This window comes from Tiliqua scincoides, chromosome 10, assembly GCF_035046505.1.
Source record: "Tiliqua scincoides isolate rTilSci1 chromosome 10, rTilSci1.hap2, whole genome shotgun sequence".
NCBI classification, from domain to species: Eukaryota; Metazoa; Chordata; class Lepidosauria; order Squamata; family Scincidae; genus Tiliqua; species Tiliqua scincoides.
In genome coordinates, this window is record NC_089830.1 from 26,857,262 (window position 1) to 26,880,863 (window position 23,602).

General features: G+C 47.1%; 2 protein-coding genes across 2 annotated transcripts in view; one reads left to right on the plus strand and one right to left on the minus strand.

Moving 5' to 3' along the window:
* Positions 1–452: 452 nt before the first annotated feature.
* Positions 453–14,011, minus strand: SARS2 (seryl-tRNA synthetase 2, mitochondrial). Its single transcript, XM_066638519.1, has 16 exons — positions 13,747–14,011; positions 12,584–12,679; positions 12,220–12,249; positions 11,171–11,311; positions 10,551–10,605; positions 10,380–10,443; positions 7,933–8,038; positions 7,592–7,639; positions 6,836–6,944; positions 5,227–5,272; positions 3,908–3,995; positions 3,489–3,601; positions 3,192–3,285; positions 2,379–2,471; positions 2,163–2,228; positions 453–1,579 (listed from the first exon to the last, which is right to left on the minus strand). The coding sequence occupies exons 1-16, from the start codon at positions 14,002–14,004 to the stop codon at positions 1,463–1,465; spliced, it is 1,524 nt and encodes a 507-aa protein (XP_066494616.1). The 5' UTR covers positions 14,005–14,011; the 3' UTR covers positions 453–1,462.
* The window catches only part of GIPR (gastric inhibitory polypeptide receptor), a 35,852-nt gene continuing 26,252 nt past the window's right edge, over positions 14,003–23,602 (plus strand). The window contains exon 1 of the mRNA XM_066638124.1: positions 14,003–14,104. Within this exon, the coding sequence (XP_066494221.1) occupies positions 14,003–14,104 (102 nt within the window). The remainder of the gene's footprint in view (positions 14,105–23,602) is intronic.

Consider the following 23,602-nt stretch of genomic DNA (forward strand, 5'->3'; position numbering starts at 1 on the left):
AGAAAGGGCAGGCAGCTGCAGAGCAGGTGTGCTAGCCCAAAACAGCACCAGCAATCAAGATGGGAAAGTCTGGGCACACACAGAAAGTTCTATCCTGATACACCTGTGCATATACAAACCACGGTTGGTTATGTTGATTAGTGGCTAGACCACCAAATCAGGCTCTGTGGGGAAGAATAGTGAGCTCCAAGTCTCTCTCAGCCACAAAGCTTGTTGGGTGAGTCGTTCACTCTCAGCAACAGTGACCTCCAAGGCCCTGGTTCAATCCCTACCAACTCCAGAGAGTGCTGGAAAGGCCCCCATCCGAAACCCAGGAGAACCCCTGAGAGTCAGTCCAGAACAGGGGTGGCCAACCGTGCTTAACATAACAGCCGCGTATGATAAATTTCAGGTGTTTGAGAGCTGCAGTGTTTAAGAAGCATTTAAATTCTTAAATATATGAACTCACCATGAACATTTAACTTACGTTTTAATCCAGTGGACTATACTTGGTAAATAATGATTAAGCTTGAAATTTTCTTATTGAACTTTTACATTAATTGAGATACAAAAAGGGAGCCATTTCCAAGAGTTGCACATTGTATGTCAAAGTGGATCACAAGCTGTGGTTTGGCCAGCCCCGATCTAGAACAAACTGACCATGTGGCTTTTAAGAAATATGACATGTATTCCTACAAGCTCACCAGTTTAGATCACTGCGTGCCACTCACAGAAGTGGCCCCATACCATCCTCTAGTTCTCCCAAACAGCGGGAGGGGGGTTAATTTGGGCACAGACTGGTACTGCTTCAGACCAAAGGATGCTCCTGTGACTAAACGATCTTCTATACCATCTGGTGCTGGCAAAATCAAGTTTTTCTCTTGGTGCAAGAGTTCAACAGGGGTCGAAGGGAAGAACAGCCAAGCTCTGGGGCATGCAGTGCAACTTGAGACAAACAAGCGTACCAACATAGACAGGAATGGGATGCCAAGCTAACCACCTGCTAGGTGCAAAAGACCTAAGCAGGTGAGAAGTAAGCCACATTACTTCAAACCAAAACATACAGAAATGTTTGTGTTAACACCTTTATTGCCTCAGTGTCTCTTCTGCTTTGTTGATGGTTCTGACTTCACTGCAGCCAAAGGGAAATGGTTTCAAAAGCTGAAGGATCCTCCCCTATCACCGCCCACCAACACAGGAGCCACAAGTCCAGGAGTGGTGCAGGGTTGAAACAGAAGGATGTTAGAGAAGGGAGTGAAGGCAGATTCCAGCAAATGAAATCACAGGATTTCAGGAGCAGTGGAAGACACAAGTCTCATGTGCGTTTGTGACCCACTTCCAAAGCCCCCCTTCCTTCATCAGCGAGAGCCACATCCCAGCAGTGTTAAGCCATTCCTTCAGAGGGGGCTCCTTCCCAGCAGGACCTCACACACTCAACCCCCCCAGGGTTTTCCAGGGCACCCCGGTATTCAGAATCACTGGCTCAGCGCTTCTTAGGCTGGTTGGGGCCGATGTATCTCAGAGGGGTATAACTGGGCTTGACGATGGTCTCCATGCCCATCAGTGGCTGCAGAACTTCCGGGACATGCACACTGCCGTCCTGAGGTTGGGAGAGGGAGGGACAAAGGCAGAACAAGGTTAGAACATGGTGTATGTAGGCCTGGTCCTCCTTCCGCCTCCTCTGCAAGATGGCACAGGATAAATGGAGCAGAGCGCAGACTTATCTTCAGCAGAGCTCACACGACAGAATCTGTTTAGGCAGCGATTTTCAACATTTGTCTCCTCGTGGCACACTAACCTCTATGGCCTTCTCTTGCGATGTCACTTCCAAGAGACTCTTCTGGGTTCTTCAGCTCTGTTTCTAGGACAATTGTCACTAGTAACGAATTGTCTGACTCTCTTCCTCCGCCATCGTAACTCATTACTACCTGCAGTTGCCTAGTAACATAGCTGCAGAACCCAGAAGTTTTTCAGCTATTTTCAACTGCTGTGCTCCAACGTTTGGCACATACTGGGTTGAAATTCACTGGTTTAAGGCATTAGCTTACAGAATCCAGTTCGGACCCAGAATACACACGTCCCTGCTATCTTCATATCGAAGGCGAAGGATTTTTAAAAGTATTGTTTCTTTGTAAATCCGTACCATATACGCAACTCTACTTGAAAAAATGCTTTAAACAAACCTTGCGCTGGTTGGACTCGATAATGGCGATGAGCATCCGGGGTATGGCACAAGCTGTGCCATTGACCTGCAGAGAAACAGAGCATGCTGGGAGAAGTCAGACATTACCAGCAGCCATCAGGGTGCATGACAAAGGGATGGATTATTAAAATATGGAGGGGCATTTCTTTTTCCCTACCACCCCCGCCCTGGTTTTTTTAAGCCAGAGTTGAATTACCGTATGCACAAAGGAAAGCTGCACTTCCTGATTGTAGTACATGATGTTCAGTCTCCGGCTCTGGTAGTCTGTGCAGTTGGAAGCACTGGAGATCTGTCATGGGAAAGGAAGCAAGCGGTATATAAATCTTCTGTACAGCATAGTTTTAGCCCAAATCAGGTTGGCATCCTTCAGTCTCGGAAGAGACTATGGTATCACGCTCTGAATGGTGGTTCTGGAACAGAGTGTCCTCTCCAGTGCGTGAAGCCTGGGTAAAGTAGTTATGGAGGATAGGCTGTTTCCCATGCAGCAAATCCCCCCTCTCCACGTCGCTGGAATGGTCCGATGGAAAGGCAGAAGCCAATACGGTTGGTTCCAGCGGCGTTGCAGGAGTTGCCAGAACGTGACTGTGTTCAGCCATGAACTGCTTCAGGGACTCCAGTTCCGGATTTTGCTTCGAGGTTGACTCATGAAGCCTTTTCCATAACTGGATGTAGCCACAAGGCAGTGGAGGTTTGGGATCAGAGTTTTCCTTCTCTCAGATGAGCTGCCTTCCCAGGCTGACGAGTCCCATCTACCCGGTGGCTGTTTAGTCGCCTCTTATGACAAGTACAGCCAAACCGAGGGCCTATTCTTATCCCCAGCCCCCAGGGGATAAGAATCACCCAAATCACCCCACACAAAAGAGGCAAAAGGGGACAACCAGGAAAAGGAACTCAGAGGAGAGCTATGTGGTTGAAGGGACAAAGATCAGCTCCCTCTGGTTCCCATTCAGTTTGATGGGATAAAGCACAGCTCCATGAGGATCAAAAGCTACATGATGGACCCCCTCACCTCTCCGTACTTGCCCCGCCCGGGCATCCAGGCCTCCACGTCAAATTTCCTGTAGGCAGACAGGCCCAATTCCTGTGTGGGCATGTCCAGGACCCTGTTCACAAAGAGAGAGATCCAATTTCAAGGCAGCTGGCCAACCCCTGCCACCATCTTGGTCAACAGATCAGGGAACAAGCACTAATACACTGCAAGTCTTTGCAACTGAGGGTAATTTTATTGGGAACTGGTGGGACGGGTTGGCTTGCCGTGCAGCAAGAGGCTGGCACGGATCCCACAAAATCTGGTGTGCCTCCTTACTGGTAGTGCAACCCCAGCTCTGAGAAGATCTCTTTTTGCAGGGCCAGAAATTCCAGTAGCAAGGCCTCACTCTCCTCTCCAGTCTCATTGGCTGTAACCCCAAACATTTCCACCTGGAGAGAAAAGGAATGAAGCAAGTCACTTCGGATGGATTTCCCAAAGCCTGAGCCTCCATTCCAGATGGGTCAACACCATTTCCTCCTGTTTGATGAAGAAAGAAATTAGAAAAACCTGCTTCAATGTATGCCAATTTCTGCAGCAAAGTGTGGAATTTGCAAATAATGCTTCATTTATTCTTCCTTTCCTCACATTCCCCTCTCCCTCCCCCTTCCTCACATTCTAAATAATCCAACAATCAGGTAGCACAGAGTCTCCCTAGAAGGTCTGAATAGCCAGGCAGGCAACTTGCCAGCATTCACCTTGGCGAACTGATGCACTCTGAACAGTCCCCACGGCTCCTTCCCGGTGTCTGTCTCAGCTCTATAGCATGTGCTGGAACACACAGTCCTGGCCAAGGTGAAAGGAGATACAAGAGGGTTGATCAGCTGACGGCCAAGAGGAAGGTCAAGGGGAGAAAGAAAAGAAGGGCAGCCTGATTAGGACTGCACACATGTGCTGTAATTCCACAGAAAGCCTGAAGAACACAGTCACTTCCAGCAAATCCCAACATTTGGTTTGGTTTGTTCTGTTAAGCTTCTAGGCCTCATGACTGCAACCCTACACATGCAACAGATTAAGGGATGCCTGGATGCCTCAGAAGGGTTTGCTCACGTACTTTCAGGCCTACCTGCAATCACAAGGGCTAGAACAGGGCTGTCCAAACTTTTTGGTAGGAGGGCCACATCATCTCCCTGACACTGTAGCGGGGGGCCAGGAATAAAATTTGAATAAATTTACATAAATGAATATATTAGAGATGGAGCTTATATGAATGAATGAAGGTCTTGCAATAGCTCAAGGCGGATAAAAGACCTTGCACAAAGCAAGGCAGGTGTTTCCTTCGCTGCTGCTACTGCATCACAGATGTCAAACAGCAAGCAGCCCTTGTTGCACAGCTCACGTGAGAGGTCAAACAGTTACCCTCACACTGAGAGCCATTGCGTCGGGCCAGCGTGGGCTCCAGCAAATCTCTGGAAGGCCAGTGGTTCAATGGAGACTAGGGGCTCCCCGTGGGCCAGATTGGGAGTGCCTGAGGGCCGCAAGTGGCCCCCAGGCTGGGGTTTGGGCACCCCTGGGCTAGAAGCTTGCCGAGTATGGATTGCCATTAGCCAGAGGGCGGGGTTCACCATAGCAAACCATATACTTAGATGGGGCATATATGATGAGGATTAATAATGTCTCAAACTCTCAAGGGGAGGGGCTGATTTGAATATGACAGTCCCAACCCAGGCATTGCCAAACAGCACTTTAATTATGTAAACATTTCCCATAGCCACAGCACATTAAAAAAAAAGGTTGTGCGTGCTTGTTTATTCAGCAGATAGACATACCACCTCAGGCAACAGTGAAAAGAATTGCAGCCAATAAACACTGAGCAGTCCATATTCTCTGCCCAATCTCTCTTTTAAAAAAAACAAACAACCCTCTGTTTAAACTCTTTTACATGCATTCTCTGGGTGCTAAAAAGAAAGATGGAACTTCCAAGAATCTCAAAATTCTCTGTTATATTACATTTGGAATTCTGAGCAGGAGTGATGCAGGGCCAAATGTTCCACCAGAGCAGAAAGAAAATCTTTACCTGACTGGCAAGTCTTCCAGATTCACTGCATGATCCGTGAAGTATCCTGGTGCGGACAGAAAGCAAGAGGAAGAGAACACCAGTGAGTGAGGGAGAAACGCATCTCTTGTGTGAAACACAGCCCAATCCTAATCTGACCTGGAGCAGGCAGGCCTGCCCTGTATCCAGAGCAGGGTTGGAGCCAGTTGCAGCTCTATCTGGGGCAAGAGGAATTCTTTCCCTTTACCCTGGGTAAGGCCGCAGCAGCCCAAGGGAGCTACTCGGATCTGCACCACCTTAAGAGACCCCGGTGCTGATCTGACTTGGCTTACCTTTGCACCGGCCCAAAAGGGCTTGGGTTGGCCTCCCTGCTCTCTCGGTGGTGCGAAAGTGCTTTATGGTACTTTTGCTACACTGTTGGGCCGGCGCAAGGGATTTGCGCCAGTCCATCTATGGGTCAGGATTGTGCCCACAAATCCATGGAGCAGAGGCTAAGAAGCAGACTGGCGTCAGTGACAACCCCACAGGTGCACATAAACCTATGGGGAGCTCTGTGCTAAACCAACCACCAGCCCTTCTCCAAAGTTCCAAATTCTGCTAGAATTCAATTTTTGAAAGCAGACAAAAGGTTAGGAAAAGGCACGTTTCTTAAGCTAGGATCATGCAAACTGTTTGTCCAGCATACTTTTCATGGTGCTCCATTGAAACTTATATCTTTACACCTTTTATGCAGGCACCTACCACAGTACTGATGGGCCTTGAACTTGCTCACTTTTGAGGGGCACCTGTGAAGCTTATCTCCCAGCAAGATTTAAGAGGGCACATTGGTGCGGAATCTCTGTGGTGTCAATCCCCAGATTTCTCCCTTCCACTATCCCAAAATGCCTTCAGCTTGCTTATCCTGCTGCCTCAGTGGGCATCATGTTGCTGTGCCCCCCAAATCACAAGCCCTATGCTACTGCATCTATTTTGGGAGACCCCCTGATAATCTGGCACTCCCATCACGTACTTGGGAGGAATGACATCCAAGACAGGATTCCTCGATCTGGTTTCAGCCTTAGCGGAGCCTGTGGCGATGACCAAGTGTTCCCAGACCACTGGCCTTCAACTGGTGTGCCACTGGTGTGACAGAAAGGTTCACAGGTGTGCCACGGGAGGTTGGAGCACAGTGGTTAAAATTGCTGATAACTCTTCTGGGTTCTGCAGCTCTGTTTCTAGGGCAACTGTCTGTTTTAAGCCATTAGATTTATGATTTTCTCTGTAAACTGCTTTGTGAACTTTTTGTTGAAAAGCGGTATATAAATACTGTTGTTGTTGTTGTTGTTGTTAACCAATTGCCTGTCCCTCTTTCTCTGCCGGCACCACAGAACTGTCAAACTGGCGATCTGTTACTACAGACAGTTGCCCTAGAAACAGAGCCGCAGAACCTGGAAGGGCCTCCTGGAAGTGAGAACACAAGAGGCGAACACCATAGAGAATAGCACAGAGGTCAGTGTGCCGTGAGAAGTGATGAGAAATTATTGTTCCAGACCGGGGGGGGGGAGAACGTGGGTGCCTAGTGCCCCTCAACCATACAAGCACCTCTTCAAAGTTCTCCCCTGTGTAAGGATCGCACTTCCTTTGAATTTACCTGCAATTCCAACCTCAGACGTGCCGGCCAGGCTCAGATCCTCAAAGCGAGAAGGGTCTATGTTGTACGTTTGGGAGGGGCTGGCATCAGGAAGCATGCCACAGCCTTCCTGAGAAGAAGAGGTACTCAGCATTATATACACAACCCAGGGCAGGGGTGGCAAACATCATCATTGTTGATGCCCTCGATGCATTTCAAATGCAATATTTTTAGTGGATGCTGAAGTTTTTTACAAACGAGTGTTGTGGTAAACATTTAACAAATTCCCGGTTTGCTAAAGGTTAACCATATAAATGGTTTAAGTCAACATGGCAAACTAGTCCAAGCAGCTGCTGGACTTGTTTCTGTGCCAATGACACACCTGGGGGCCCAACCTTAAAGAGGTCCCCAACATGGCCTGTGGCTTCTCTTACTCCACACACGCCACGCAAATGGCCAGGGCACCATCTGGAAGTAGGAAGCAGATGGTGAGGTGGGTTAAGTTGGCTGGAGGAACTTGCGGGAGGAGGAGAAAGGAACCAGGATCTGTGGTTACCTTCTACAGAAGGAGGGCTGAGGCACAAACTTGCCCTAATCCCAAAGATGCAGGGATCTGGGAAGGTGACTCAACAACAAAGGAAAGGAATCTCAACCCTTTATGTTGGAGAGACAGTGTTGCATAGTAGTTAGTCTGCACATTGTAGTTCATTGAGACCAGGGTTCAAGACTAAAGTCAGGAAGTTCTACTAAATGGAGACAGGGAGAGATGACACTTACAAACACAGCTCCTTTCAGCAGGTCCGGAACGACCATTGGAATGAAGCCCTATGAAAGAGGAGCAGAGAAGGTAAGAAGCCACAAAGGTAAGAAGGTCCCCAAACTGCTGCTCCCAGAGACACCCAGAAGGACAAGCCCTTGGAACAGGCAATTTGTTACTACAGCAGACAGTTGCCCAAGAAACAGAGCCACAGAACCTGGAAGCTGGAGGTGACATCACAAGAGAAGACCCATAGAGGTCAGTGGGCCATGAGAAGAAAAAATGTTGAAAAACCCTACTCTTACCACTGCACTATCCTCCCTCCCCCACCATAAGCCAAATTCTCCCAAATTCTTAGTACCCTTTTCGTCAGTTTGTTGAGCGTGAACTGCAATAGGGCCTGCTGGAGCATTGCCCCTGCCCCACGGAGGTAGTACGACCGGTAGCCCGAGATGTGGGACAAGCGCCTGGGGAAAAAAAGAAGAGCACATAGACACTCAGGGGTCACAGCCTGATTTGCATGTGACACACAGCTAGGCTGCAATACTGTATGTTCTGAAGCCCCCCGCCCAGATCTTCCCACAGACACAATTAATGGAATTGTATATGTTGTTGTTGTGTTTACATATATGTTTTATTTCTTAACCATCACTACCTGTCCCAAGCCTTCAGAGCTGAGCAGGGTACAATGTGAACTAAATAAGGGGACGATGACCTTGGCTTACCCTGAAGAATTTCATTTCTAAAAACATTGTACCCTACTTAAAACTCCCCTCTCTAGGCAGCTTACAACACACAACCGTTTTACAAAAGCTGTACTGTTTTCAACGCTCACAGGTTGGAAAGATACACAATACCCCAGATCAAAGACCTTGAGGGGACAGGGAGGCCAGCTAGGGAGAGATGGGCTGCCTAAGCAGTATGCTATAGGTCATAAGAACACAAGAAGAGCCCTGCTGGATCAGGCCAAAGGCCTATCTCACAGTGGCCCACCAGATGACAACACTCAAGACAACAAGAGACCTCCATCCTTTTGCAACTCCTTGCACCTGGCACTCAGAGGTAGCCTATTTCTAAAACCAGGAGGTTACACATACCCATCATGGCTTGCAACCTGCGACAGACTTTTCTTCTAGAAATTTGTCCAATTCCCCTTTAAAGGCATCAAGGGGAGATGCCATCACCAAGTTCTGTGGCAAGGCGTTCCACAGACTAATTACATGCTGGGCAATTTGTCTTTTGTCTGTCCCAACACTCATTTTTAAATTTAGGTCCCTTGAAAACCACACTGCTGGGCACTTTTGATAGAGGACACACTTGCATTTTATCTTACTACTGCTGTGTTGCCCCCATGCTGAGTGTTGGGGTGATGTTTCTTTAGTTAGTGTGTGCTTTGCGATGAATAGGACTGCCATTTAAGGTTGTTAAATACTTGCAAAATGAATTGTTGCTAAAAAATATGCTTATATTATGCCAGTTACTAGGCCATGAGTCGATAGTAAATGGTTTTGCAATGAAGTCTTAATTGTGCTCCATTTGTTTTTATTGTTGGCTGCTTCAGGGTTTTCTTGGCAAGGAACAAGCAATAGAAGAAATGATTAAAAACAGACCCACACCCAGCCCTGGACTATGTAATATCAACACACAATACGTCTGGCTTTCAAAGCACTCTCACTCAGCCCCAAAAGTAACCAGACCACACCAGCTGGTGTGACGCCTCTTAGGAAACCTGAAACGGCAGCTGTGTGGCATATCAATTCCATGATGCACATGTCCCAGTCAATGCTTAAGGCAATGACAACCCTTCTTCCATGACAGGCTAAGGCCCCCTGCTTTGCCCACGACCTGGAGGGAACATCAGGGAACAGACACCTGCTGCTGGAAAATGCCCTGGGCCAAACAGTCAGGAGCTGCCCATCATCAAACATTTATCATTGTTCCAGGAAGCAGAGGTGCTCCCAATCATCTAATGCAGGGGTGCTCAATAGGTGGATTGCGATCTACCGGTAGATCGCGAGGCAAAATGAGTAGATCGCGGAGCCCTGTCTCTCCAAACTGTTAATATGTCAGTTTTGTCTAGTGACTAGACGAAACTGACATATTTAGCTAAATTGATACTGAAACTGACACTTTAGCTGCTCTTCAGGCATGCAGCAACAAAACTGACGAAACTGACTAGATTCCAGCAGGGGCTCCATACATTAAAGGGGGTGTCTGTCAGATGCTTCCTTCCCCCCTGGTAGATCTCCGGGCCTTGCTGGGTTTCAAAGTAGCTCTCGAGCCAAAAAAGTGTGAGCACCCCTGATCTAATGAGTATGTACTGATTGTAGATCTACCTGCTCACAGACTTCACTGACAAATCTTTAGGCAGTGCAAAATATGTGCACCAGTCTTAACCCTAATCGTGGTTAGCTCAAACAAGAGTTTGTAAAACCTGATTTGTAGGTAACCATAGCTAGCATTAAGATCAGAGCACAGGATCTTAGCTGTGAAGGAGGAATATACATAGGGGGGCAATGGATGTGGCTATTCCAAGATATGTTACTTTTAACTCCTCTGATTTTTGTTATGCTGTGGACATTTTGCCACTTTTAACATTGTTGGTTTATTTTTTGTCATTTATTTCTTATCATTTCTCTACCAGTAGGTGGAGATATTGCTTTATTTTTCTCAGCACACAAAGAATGTGAACCTGCTTCAGGAAAGGGGTCCCTTTCAGTAGAATGGGTTCCATGGGGGTAGGAATGGGATGGTGGAGGGAAGGGCTGGCATGGTTTTGACCCCCTCTAGTGAGGACTTCATACTTACCTTTGCCTGATGATATCCAGGTCTTCTCCGATTTCCAGATGCCCTTTCACCTCAAAGTCAAAAGCTGGTTTAAAAGAGAGAGTGAGAAAGAAAGAAATAAGAAGGAATTCAATGGACCCACATGTTACAGGTAGAAAAAAAGGGGGTCAACACCCTCTTCTGACAACTCACCTGGTTTTTCACCAACAACTTCCACCACCCGTGCTTGGCTTTCATCTCCAATTGGCTGGGGAGACAAAGGTCAGAGGTTAAGGCACAGTATGAACCAAGAACTCATACTGCCATGTTTTGCTCCTGCCGTGAATCAATCTTTGTTGCCTTTATATGGCACACTTGCTAACGGTAGGAAAGGAAGCAGGCAGAGGGTGTCAAAAAGGGATTTGGAGTCTGGAGAGGGGGGAGCGTTAAGGAGGAGGTGGCAGATGAAACTACAAGAAGGGAGGAGAGTGATGCATTTTACATTAGAGTTTAGGAACAACCAGGAAAAATTTTTGGCTGGAAGTTCCAAGTAATGCAGCCATGATTATGCCTTCCTTTTGAAGACAAAGCATGCCCTCTGGTGTTCTAAACAAAGAACTGAACATCTGTACCTTTCCATTTCTCCAACAAACAAGGACAAAAAGTGCTTATATTTCAAACCCACCTCATCAGCTCAGGGCAAGAAACAACATATTCCACCAAAGATACCCAGAGAACACAAAACCGTCTCCGAGGCCTGCAAACTAGCTTGTTATCTCAAATCAAGGTGTGAGCTCCCATTCCGTGTCATTTCTGTGTGTCACGCTCTTTACCACGTCAGGATGGGTCTTGTTGGGGAGCTTGAGGGCACGCAGGTAGTATTTTTCATCCAACGCCGTCTCCTCCTGGCGCAAGACACTGAGCTGAAGGCGGAGCTCCCTGCCACGCTTCCGCAAAGCATTGTAAAGGGGGAGCTGGCAGGAAAAAGGGAGAGAAGGCCATCAGGCCAAAGGGCACATGTTAAGAAACAGAATGCTCAGGTCCACATTTTTAAAAGCTTCAAGATAGGAGAGGTGCCCTTAGAAATGCAGGTACCAGGGAGTCATTGCTGTGACTACAATCAACTCCTGAGCTGTTTTCTTACAGGCCCCAGAGACAGGGCATGTTCCTTTAGCCTCTCAGGCTATCCCAGTAATCCTTTAAATGGCTGATCCAACACTGTGCTTCTGCTCCAACATATAGTTTAAAAGTTGTACTGTTAAAGACCAACATTAAGGCTTTTGGGTTTTTTTTCATTTCTCATTGTTGGAGAAGCAAGAAAAGGAGGTGGCAAAAAGGAAAACTGAAATATTTAGCGTGCACAGTTCTCTTTTCGGGATATTTCATGATGTAAGAACTCATTCATTCTCCAAGAATTAACTTTCTCCATGTCTTTACAGCCACTGTGGAATGTTAAACTAGACACTTTGGGTGAGAAATACAATTTGTTTGTTTTAAATGAGGCCAAATGCAACAATTTGATGGCTACTTATTATTAGACAATGATACAAATACATAATTTAAAAAAAAACCTGTTCCTGCTTTATTCAGACAGGTTGGCAAACTCTGATGTACACTAATTACAGGTACTGTTAACATTGCTGCAGCTCTAGGACTGCACTAAAGTCAGCTCCAAAAAGGGAAGGGGAAGCAAATAAATTTTTTTGAAAAGGAGCAAGTGAGAATCTGCATTACACCCAACTGTTACTTGAGATTTGGGAAGGAGCTGCCACAGCCATAGGCGATCAAGTATCAGATGTCATTCCTATCTCTGTCACACTAAAACACTCACTGAGGATTACAGATGTTTAACTTTTATAGTAGTAAGAAAACTTATTCTTACCGACTGCAAAGTCTTACTATCTTGGTTTTTCTGGAAGAGAAAAGAGAGGGTTAAAAATTACTCCCAAACAAATGAATGCAATTATTACCAATGGTTAAATGCCATGAAAGTAAAAAGTTCTAGAAATTAAAGTTTATGGTTGCAATGGAGGAGGAGGAGAAGGAGAAGCAGAAGCAGGATTTGTTGTGCTGCCTCAAGACTTTTATTGTTTAAAAAGCTTCCAGGCCTCATGGTTCAGAAAAAACTATGCTAGAGAAGGGATACACTCAAGTACGTACGTTCCGGTTTTATTTATATACATTGTCTGTGATTATAAAGTTCCAGGAATTATCATTCCACTAGGGAGGCTGCCTGATGGACTCACCACAAGATCTCGTACTTCTCTAGCCACTTCTTCTTTCTTAGCTTCAAGTTTTGCAATCTCTTCTTGCAACTCAGCCAGCCTCTTATAAGCAGTAATCTGGTATGCAATGAGCAGGGGGTGGGGAAACAAGAAAAGCATGAGATGACCCAACACTGGTTCAACAAGAATTTTTACAAAGAGAGTGCACTGGAGATAGAGGCTGCATTGTCCTCTAGTGCAGGTCAACCTCCCTCCATAGAAACATATCTATACTGTGAAACTCCCTGTCACTAAATGCGTGTCTGCCAGAGCTTCACCAGAGGTTGAAGAAGTGGTTTTTTACAAGGTCTGTTTCCTGGGTTCTTTCATTTTTTAAAGATACCCATTATACCCTTTGATCTGCGTTTTTCAAACTCCCAGGGAGGGCTCCCCAAAGCTTCAAAAGTGAAAGTGGAGCAATCCTGGGGATCCTGCTGCTGCCTCCTCCCCGCCTCTTGGCTGCTCTCGCCCCTTAAGGGGAAACATGCCAGGGCCCACAGGCGGAGGCATCATGACACCCCAGTCTGAAAAACCCTGCCTTTGATTATTTTTGCTGGGTTTTTTTCTTGGACCACATGAGCTGTTTTAATGATGATTTTTTTGGTAAGCCAATTTGAAACGCTTAGCAAATAAGAGGCAAATCATAATGTGTCTATGTGTTTTAAATAAATCCTAGAGTCCGAGATCCCATCCCAAGTAGTCCAGATTAGCCTGCACAACCACCCCCACCCCCTGCACTCTGCACATGCTCAAAGGCTCTCTGCTTGTGGGGCTGAGTTCTGGCTCAGAGGAGGCTCCCAGGGCAAGGGGAGAGTTCGAGATCCAGACACCATCCCGTCCCAAGCAGTCCAGATAAGCCTGCACAGCCATCCCCCCGCTGCACTCTGCACATGCTCAAAGGCTCTCTGCTTGTGGGACTGAGCTCTGGCTCAAAGGAAACTCCCAGGACTGGGATCCCAGGACACGGGGAGAGTCTGAGATCGACTCCGTCTCGTCCCAAGCAGTCCAGATAAGCCACCTCCACCCGCTGCACTCTGCACATGCTCAATGGCACTCTGCTCTTGGGGCCGAGTTCCGGCTGAGAGGAAACTCCCAGCCTGGACTGCAGGCCAGCCCGAGGAGGGTTTAGCGGCCCCCCCCCTCACCACGTCCCGCAGATCCCGCGGTCCCAGCGGTCCCTTGCGCCTCTCCAGCTCCCGCTCCGCCTCGCCCAGCCGGGCGCTGAGCCCCTCCACGTCCAGCCGCGGCCTCGCTGTCCAGCCGTCGCGCGCGTGCTCGTACAGCCGGCTCCTCCCGGCAGCGGGGTGGCTGCTCTTGGCCCTCTCGGGCGGCCGCCAAAACCCCCAGCGCCACCCCCAGCGACACGCGCCCGCACCCCGGTACAGCCCCATGGGCGCCGCCATGTTCACCGGTCATGTGACACGAGGATGTCAGCCAATGGCAGAGCGTCCGCCGCTGGCAGCCAATCAGCGACCCAGCCTCGGGCTCGGTTGCCATGGTGAGGTAGGGCGCTTGTCATGGGCCAAAAGATTGGGAGCAACGGCTCTCTTAGTTGAACGCGCTTTCTCAGATGTCCAGTAGGGCTTGCTCCCTGGAAGGAGCTGCTGAGCCTTGTTCAGAGCCCCACCCTAGCCACACTTACCTGGGAGTAGGTCCCATTGACTATAATGGGGTTTACTTCTGAGTCGACATGTATAGGCTCAGGCTCTAAGGCTCCCATCCTAGCCACACTTTCCTGGGAGTAAGCCCCATTGACTATAATGGGGCTTACACCTGAGTAGATAGGCATAGGCTCAGGCCCTAAGGCTACCATCATATCCACACTTTCCTGGGAGTAAATCCCATTGACTATAATGGGATTTACCTCTGTGCAGGCATGCATAGGCTTGTGCTCTTAGGGGATACAAACCTAGCCCTGTTTACTCCAAAGTAAGGCCCTCTAAGAACATAAGAACATAAGAACAGCCCCACTGGATCAGGCCATAGGCCCATCTAGTCCAGCTTCCTGTATCTCACAGCGGCCCACCAAATGCCCCAGGGAGCACACCAGATAACAAGAGACCTCGTCCTGGTGCCCTCCCCTACATCTGGCATTCTGACTTAACCCATTCCTAAAATCAGGAGGTTGCGCATACACATCATGGCTTGTACCCCATAACGGATTTTTCCTCCAGAAACTTGTCCAATCCCCTTTTAAAGGCGTCTAGGCTAGACGCCAGCACCACATCCTGTGGCAAGGAGTTCCACAGACTGACCACGCGCTGAGTAAAGAAATATTTTCTTTTGTCTGTCCTAACCCGCCCAACACTCAATTTTAGTGGATGTCCCCTGGTTCTGGTATTATGTGAGAGTGTAAAGAGCATCTCCCTATCCACTCTGTCCATCCCCTGCATAATTTTGTATGTCTCAATCATGTCCCCCCTCAAGCGTCTCTTTTCTAGGCTGAAGAGGCCCAAACGCCGTAGCCTTTCCTCATAAGGAAGGTGCCCCAGCCCCGTAATCAGCTTAGTCGCTCTCTTTTGCACCTTTTCCATTTCCACTATGTCTTTTTTGAGATGCGGCGACCAGAACTGGACACAATACTCCAGGTGTGGCCTTACCATCGATTTGTACAACGGCATTATAATATTAGCCGTTTTGTTCTCAATACCCTTCCTAATGATCCCAAGCATAGAATTGGCCTTCTTCACTGCCGCCGCACATTGGGTCGACACTTTCATCGACCTGTCCACCACCACCCCAAGATCTCTCTCCTGATCTGTCACAGACAGCTCAGAACCCATCAGCCTATATCTAAAGTTTTGATTTTTTGCCCCAATGTGCATGACTTTACACTTACTGACATTGAAGCGCATCTGCCATTTTGCTGCCCATTCTGCCAGTCTGGAGAGATCCTTCTGGAGCTCCTCACAATCACTTCTGGTCTTTACCACTCGGAAAAGTTTGGTGTCGTCTGCAAACTTAGCCACTTCACTGCTCAACCCTGTCTCCAGGTCATTTATGAAGAGGTTGAAAAGCACCGGTCCCAGGACAGATCCTTGGGGCACACCACTTTTCACCTCTCTCCATTGTGAAAATTGCCCATTGACACCCACTCGCTGCTTCCTGGCCTCCAACCAGTTCTCAATCCAGGAGAGGACCTGTCCTCTAATTCCCTGACTGTGGAGTTTTTTCAGTAGCCTTTGGTGAGGGACCGTGTCAAATGCCTTCTGAAAGTCCAGATATATAATGTCCACGGGTTCTCCCACATCCACATGCCTGTTGACCTTTTCAAAGAATTCTATAAGGTTTGTGCTGAATGGGGCTTACTTCCAGGTCAGTGAATGTGTAATAAGGCTACAAGCCTATGCACACTTTGCCAGGACCAAACCCCACTGAACATAATGGACTTACTTTTGAGTAGACCTGTTTGGGATTGGGCTGCAATAGGCTTGCAGCCTCAAGAGTGGACAAATAAAAGCATCAGACACAAACCTCTTCTCTGGGCATTTGTTTTAAACCAATTTTTTGGTGCCACAACTCCAATATATAACTGAATAAAGCATGAGACTGGGTAATGGAATTTAGGTATATAGGTGGAGCCTCTTTATCCATGGGGGTTCCATTACTGGACTGGAGACCCTACTATTAATCACCCTCTCGCAGGACCACATCCGCCCACCCCATTCCTCTCGCCACCCACTCCCTGCCCTTGTAATGGTAATGGAAACCCCATGGATAAAGAGTTATATACCTGTATACCTAGGTAGGTCCTGATAAAGTGCCATTTTTAAAAGTGGGTCCCAGTGCTAAAAGGGTTAAGAACCACTGCTGTAACCAAATATACTTATTAGAGAGAACAGGAAGTTACTATGAAATCTGAAACTAGTGAAAAAGCTTTTGTAGCACAATTGCTAAGAAGCTGAGCAGGACTGGGACACCATCTCCTGGTACCTGAAGGGGTACACCAGATGCCTCCCCCTTTACATGGTGGTGCTCTAGTCCAGTGGTCTTCCACCTTTTCTGTTCCTGTAAGTTGCTGCAACCCCATTGGGTCCCAGCCCCAAGGTTGAAGAACACTGTTTTAAACCACAGAAGCCACCTTCTTAGGATTGTGCCCTTTGTGGCTGAGTCTGAACCCAGGACTCCTTGCTTCTACTCTGGTATTCCGACCTCTGCACTCCTTTGTTCCATCAGTTGTTTGGTCCTCTAAGGATTAATGGCTGGTGTCTGCTGCAGCTGGAATATAATTTGTATTGACAAAAGTGTTAGCACCTGTTGATTGGTCCATCTACACCATTTCTCCCTGAATTCAAAAACAAACAGTAGAATGGAGTAGAGGTGTAGAGGAGAGCTGAGTGGTGGAGTAGAGGTGTAGAGGAGAGCTAGAGCAGGGGTGCTCAATAGGTGGATCGCGATCTACCAGTAGATCGCGAGGCAAAATGAGTAGATCGTGGAGTGCCGACCCCCCCCTTCAGGTGCCTCTGGGAGGAAACGCTGGGAGTAAGGCCCATTGTACTCAATGGGGCTTACTCCCAGGTAAGTATGGCTAGGATTGCAGCCTCACAGCCTAATCCTAGGCATGTCTACTTAGGAGTAAGTCCTGTTATACTCAGTGGGGCTCAAGGTACACCAACATACATTGTACACATAAATGTTATATGTTATGATGGCGCGAACATTGTAAAAAAAACTCTGGTAGATCTCCGGGCCTTGGTGGGTTTCAAAGTAGCTCTCGAGCCAAAAAAGTGTGAGCACCCCTGGGCTAGAGTGTCTCCAGAATGACACTCTAAACCCCCACTCTTCTCTCCTCCGCACTTCCTCTGCATCATAATTCTCCTCTTTTCAAATCCCAAAAGGAGAAGGAAGGGCAACTTAGGTTGTTGATTCATTGCTGAGTAAGGGGTGGCAGTAACAAACTTTCCAACAACTTCAAAACTAGGAGGCTAACAGATTTGGGGCTGGTTTGGACTCTGTCCACTAGACCCTCTTCACCTACTACATCTAAAGTAATATTAGCAGTGCCCTCCATTTATATTATTCATGGGGGAAAGGGGACCCATCAAAAGGGATTTCTTGATGACTGGATTTGAGTTTCTCTTGGCCTGAAGAGGTGGTGATTTGAAAGTCCTTAAGGTTAGAAACCAATTTACAAAGAAAACAAAGTACTGTAATTTCGCCCTTGCTCTGCAATGAGACATCCAGCGAAGAGTCACCATCGTCACTCCCCTTGGGGCCTTCTTCGCAGCTCCAGAACAAGCTTGACATTTCCAAACCCGAGTCTGCAAATAGGTGCGAAAGCGGGAGTAATTTTCACCCATTTTATTAATGTGTTTACGTGTTACGTTGCCTCAGCATCATCCACGCTCCCCCTGCTCCCAAGAGTATTCCCTGCTCTCTGCTTTCAGTTGCATTTCTGATTCCTGAAGGGCCCATTTGAATGTATTTCAGTCTCAAACTTCCCTCAAAACGTTGTGCATATTTTTGGACTCCTTTGGCGAGAAACATTCAAACACACACACTAGACATTGGGGGATTCTGAATAAAAGCTGCAATGATGGGATGAGAAAAAAGAACGTGAGGCTAAAAACAGCAAGGCAATCTGAAAACTTGGCTAAATGCATCCTGCCTGGGATAGTTAGAGAAGGAGGGAGTAAAAGGGAAGGTTGAGGGGGAGGACCTGGAGGTGGCAGAGAAGCAGAATGAAATCTTTGCGTAAATGAATGCTTTGCTGAGTGACTTCATGGCCCTATGACTACAGAAGATGTAGGGCAGGACCCTATGCCTGAACTGACCTTCTCAGAGATGGGAGTCTGAAGAACTGGTTGAAACAGAGATGGCGATACAAAGTTACAGAGCTTGAGAAATCAAAAACTGAATAGTCACCAGGCCCAGGTGCCATCCCCCCAAGAGTTCTTTTTAAATCCCACTGTAAAAGTACCCGTCTACCAACAAAACTAGGTAATGTGTCCTTCAAACCATTCTCAGAGGACTGGAAGGTAGCCAAGGTAGCCCCATGTTTACACAGGGATCTGCTGGCCAAATCCAGGAAATTACAGGCCATCAAGCTTAAGGTGTGTTCCAGGTAAACTGCTAGACAGCATAATCGATTGTGCTGTCTAGCAGTCAAGATAAAATGATTACATTTTCCTTTCAGTTTGTTTGAAGTTGGATAGAATTCAAGCGACAGGTTTACTTCCAAAACAGTTTAATAGTAAAAAAGTGTGGGAAGGACAGCCCAGCTGGCTGGTTGACTTCTAAACCCTCTGTACCGGTTGCTCAGTGTGCCAACAGAAAGGGTACCATCTGGGGCCCAGAGCAGGGCTTTCAAGCTATACCCAGCAGAAGAACCCACCTGACTTTTAAATTGGCAGAAAACTGGCGCTTTCAGAGTAAAAGAGTATCGGAGGTGGAGAATAGCCTTAATCCATAGCAGCAGAGGAACGAGTTTGGGTTGTGGCGCTTGGTGTGAGCTGATGCAGATGTGTCCCAGTTTTTCTTTGTGAACCGTTGGTGAGTATGCACAGAAAGTAGGTGTTTAACCACTGTACCCCACTGCCTTGGTATGGTTCTGCCACCTCCCCACTTCTGAGCAGGGTGTGCTTGGCTTTTGAACCTTTGATTCCCATGATCCTGGCAAGGGCTACAGAGTACAATGCTGTTGAAGCCACAGGAATAGGCCAGTTGTTGGCAAGATAAAAAACTGGAACACAACTCATCTGATATAACTGTGAATGAGAAGAAACAAGTGATGCTTATTGATTTGGCCATTCCAGGAGATAAACGGATCAAGGAGAAAGAATTGGAAAAGATCACAAAATAAAAAAGACCTAGAGATTGAAATTCCGTGCCTTTGGGGAAAGAAAACAGCAACCACCCCTGTTATCATTGGTGCACTAGGCACAATCCCCAAGGCCCTTAAGAAATATCTGGCCAATATAGGCATTGACCAGATAACTGTTGAATAACTCAATGAACTGCACTGCTAGGAACACTGAACATTATACAGCAATATATCATCGGTCCTTTAATTCTTGGGTAGAGTTCGAACTAGCGAGCACCCAAAACTCCCAATCTGATTATATGGTGGGCTGTGATACCAGTGATGATGATGTTAAAGGGCGTTTGATATCTGAGCAAGTGCAGGGTGTTGTTTCTTTGTTGCTACATAAAACCTGGTTATATGTTATAAAAACATATAACCATAACTAATATATCTGGATGTAGCCACAAGGATGATTTAAAGCCCTGGCACCTCTCTGTTTAGAAATGAAACATGGATTGTGACTCACCTATTTTAAGAGCACTCTGTTCCTCTGATGAAGCTCTTTTTCCTCTGATTGCAGTTGGTATAATTAATAACCTCCAACACCTTTCAGTATATTGTTGTGTACATTTACCCATCGTCAGAGCAATTTATGTAGCACCTTTTGGAGTACAAAGTAATTAGAAATCCTTCTCCCTCCCTCTTTTTTTTTTTTTTTAAACTAGCAATTGTATCGCTGTCTTGCCTTCTTTCCTCCTGCCCTTCAGAGTAAATATTCAGATTGTGCATCTCCTGCCATGACAAATGGATCACCTGCCACCCACCTACTCTGAGGCCCTGGACAGGGCCTGGGGACATCACTGGATGCGGTCCAAAACAGCCGAGCACCTCCAAGGATACACTATGAACTCTGGAGTCATGAGACACATTCCACGGTCCCCAGGGAGAAAGTTTCCATGAATCCTACCTGCCTGTGATGCTTCTTCGCCCCCAAGCATCTTTCTCTGTCAGCCCACTCCCTCCTCCTTCCTTCCTCCGCCTCTGAAGTCAACCACAACTGACAAGGCAAGGTGCTTTTAAACTCCAGAGCGCCAAGGAGACCACCAGATGCAATGACGGATGGCAAAGTCAGAACACAAGCGCCCATCTTCACTAACAGGTAAGATTTCTTCTGCTGCTTTTAAGGCTAGTCAACAGGGCAGCAATTCTGTGCCTGTGTTTCTTCTGCCAGGGGTGTGTGTGTGTGTGTGTGTGTGTACGTATTCTATTTCTGTTGTCAATTCATTCTCTCATTCTTCATTCAAGACAAATGAATGGAAGCAGTTTTATCACCTTCAGAGACCCGGGTAAGGTTGCCAACTATTTACTGGCCTGTATTCACCTTCAAAGCACTTTGATTCAGCAGTCTGAGCAGGGGCAAGCAGGAATCCATATCTCTATGATGGGACAAGTTTGACCCCTTTGATTTCTGCAGATCATGCTCCTCTTCAAGGCACAGGAGTAGGTCATGCTGTGTTTTCTGTTCAGTTGGCAACCACACTTTGGGATGGAAGCTAAAATTTTCAGAAGGCATATGTGAATTCTCAGTTAAGTGTCAGTTCAGGAACCTTTATTGGCATTAAAAATTACAAAAGCTACATGAAATCCAGACAATCCACAAGTACCTCGGCTACAGCATCATTGTTGTTCATTAGTCCAACTCGTAACTATCTCCCATAGAAAGACTGCTGTTCGCTACATCAGTTGACTGTGTGGAAAGAACAAATTGGACCTTTTCCTGGTCTGACCGACCTCCCATATTAGCCCAGCAGTCAAGTGTCTAAAAGGTGCTTCAGTTTGCACTTACAATAAGCCAATACCTCTGGATCAAACATGGAGCTAAATAAGTCTTACTAATAATGCAATCCTCTGCTTGTGTACTCAGAAGTAAGTCCCATTGTGTTCAATGGGGCTTACCCCCAGAAAAGTGTGTCTATTTCAGTGGGCAGTGAAAAAAGATTTCAGTGGGCAGTAACTAGAAAAGGCTCTTTCAATGTCTTGGTTTTTGCAGTCGCTTAGGCTCATGTAAGAGAGAGGGCTGTTTTGGAGAGAGAGATTAGAGGTATTTGCTCCGATCCTGGCTTCTGCCTGTCTTTCTCTCCCATGTAATCAAATAAAAAGGTTTTTATTTAGTTTATACATGAGGAACAGGCAGGGTCTGTCTGCGTCACCAGACAGCAAGGGGCGGGGGGCACACAACCAAAGGTTTGCAAACAGCAATGACAGCCAGCTGGAGGCCTAATGCATAGAAGGTGCCCCTGTCCACTAGAAGCTTGAAAGTTTCAGAAAGGCATGCAAACATGCTGTAGATGGCCATGTCAGTGTTTGCACAGTGGACAATTTGTTTCCGGGAGGGAACAAATTCAGGATGTGCAGGGGGCTGTTATCTTTGTACTTGCAAGAAAAAAAACCCTAAATTGAGATAAAAGTAAATAATAAAAAGAAGGCAAAAGGCAAAACTCAGATGGTGGGAAAAGTTTGCAGCATTAGCACCAGATAAAACTCCTATCAGGAAAGGGAGAAAAGGGATAAAGTATTCCTCAGGATGCGGCAGTGAGCTTTACCCCATGTTATATGGGATAATATATTTCTCATTTATATTCCCTTTTGTAAACATAAGCAGAAGTGAGCTGGTGGGGAATGGCTCTTAATCAATACTGGCTGATGAATGACAAAAGCACTCTCATACGTATAAAGGGCCTGTTTTCAAGTAACTACAACAATGGGGGCAGTGGGGGGGGCGGAGGTATTTGTTTGGGGGGCACTTGTTTAAGCTCATCATCTCTCAACCTCTCCATGCTGGTTTGCAGGACATGCAACCAGGAAATGCAGAAAGGGTTGGGACATCTCCTCAATTGTAAACAGTTCCCCCCACCATGTGCCTCAGTTGTACTTTGTCTGTCCACACTGGACTGGCTACCCCTGCAGTTGGCGTGTGGTTGGTCTGTGGAACTCCTTGCCACAGGATGTGGTGATGGTGTCTGGCCTGGAAGCCTTTAAAAGGGGATTGGACAAGTTTCTGGAGGAAAAATCCATTACGGGGTACAAGCCATGATGTGTATGCGCAACCTCCTGATTTTAGAAATGGGCTATGTCAGAATGCCAGATGCAAGGGAGGGCACCAGGATGAGGTCTCTTGTTATCTGGTGTGCTCCCTGGGGCATTTGGTGGGCCGCTGTGAGATACAGGAAGCTGGACTAGATGGGCCTATGGCCTGATCCAGTGGGGCTGTTCTTATGTTCTTATGCAGTTGACGTTGAGGAAAAGAATTGGTGTTAAAAAAAAAAAGATAGGTGTGCTGCTCAGAAAAACTGTTAAAACCAGTGGCATAGCTGGGGGGGTGTGGGGGTGCGGACCACACACACATGGGGGGGTGACACTGCTACTTGCCAAAAATTTTTAAACCTTGGTATTTTTTAATAATACCATCATGTTATATATCATTTGATGTGTAATTTCAAGCAGAATGCAGTGAAGCAAACCATGTTGAAATGTATTTATTCTATCAAGGGTTATAGCAAAAAAAAAAAAAGCAGCTGGGGGGAGCAATGGTGCATCATCACGCTCACAGTCTGGGGCATTGCCCTGCCCACGCATGGGAGGAGTTCCATCATGGGGTGACACACTGGCCTCCCACACCGAGTGACACAAACCCTAGTGACGCCACTGGTTGGAACAAAATGGTTAGGAGTGACCTCAGCTCTGAGATAAGTGAATGAATGGAGGATGCCAACTCCACAGCTCATAGCCAGTGTGGAACCAACCAGGGCATAGATCAGCCCAGCAAGACTCTGACAAGCATAGGGCCCAACTTGGCTGGCCTCTGATCACACTTGTACTTCAGAGGTAATTCTCTTTATTGTGCAATAGCACCTTGATCTGTTTCTTTACAAAGGGGGGCATGGGAGGGCCTTGTGATAAATAGGTCTGGTTCAAGAAGGAGGGGTAGGCAATATTCTGCAAGAGAGTATCTTTTCTTCTTGATATGCTCTGGTTGCCAGGTACTGGGGAAAAAAAGAGGATGGCAGGTATCACCCTAGGGTGCCTTGGAAAAGAAAAAGATCCTTGATGGATCCGAGCAGAGTGGTTCCATCTACCCTGCTCCAGTGTCCCAGAATGACCATCCAGGCCATTCAACCAGGGCACAAGGGTGGCTAGTCACTGCAGCTTCCCTCCCCCTCCCCCCGCGCTGCTGTTGCCCCACCCAGATCTAAGAA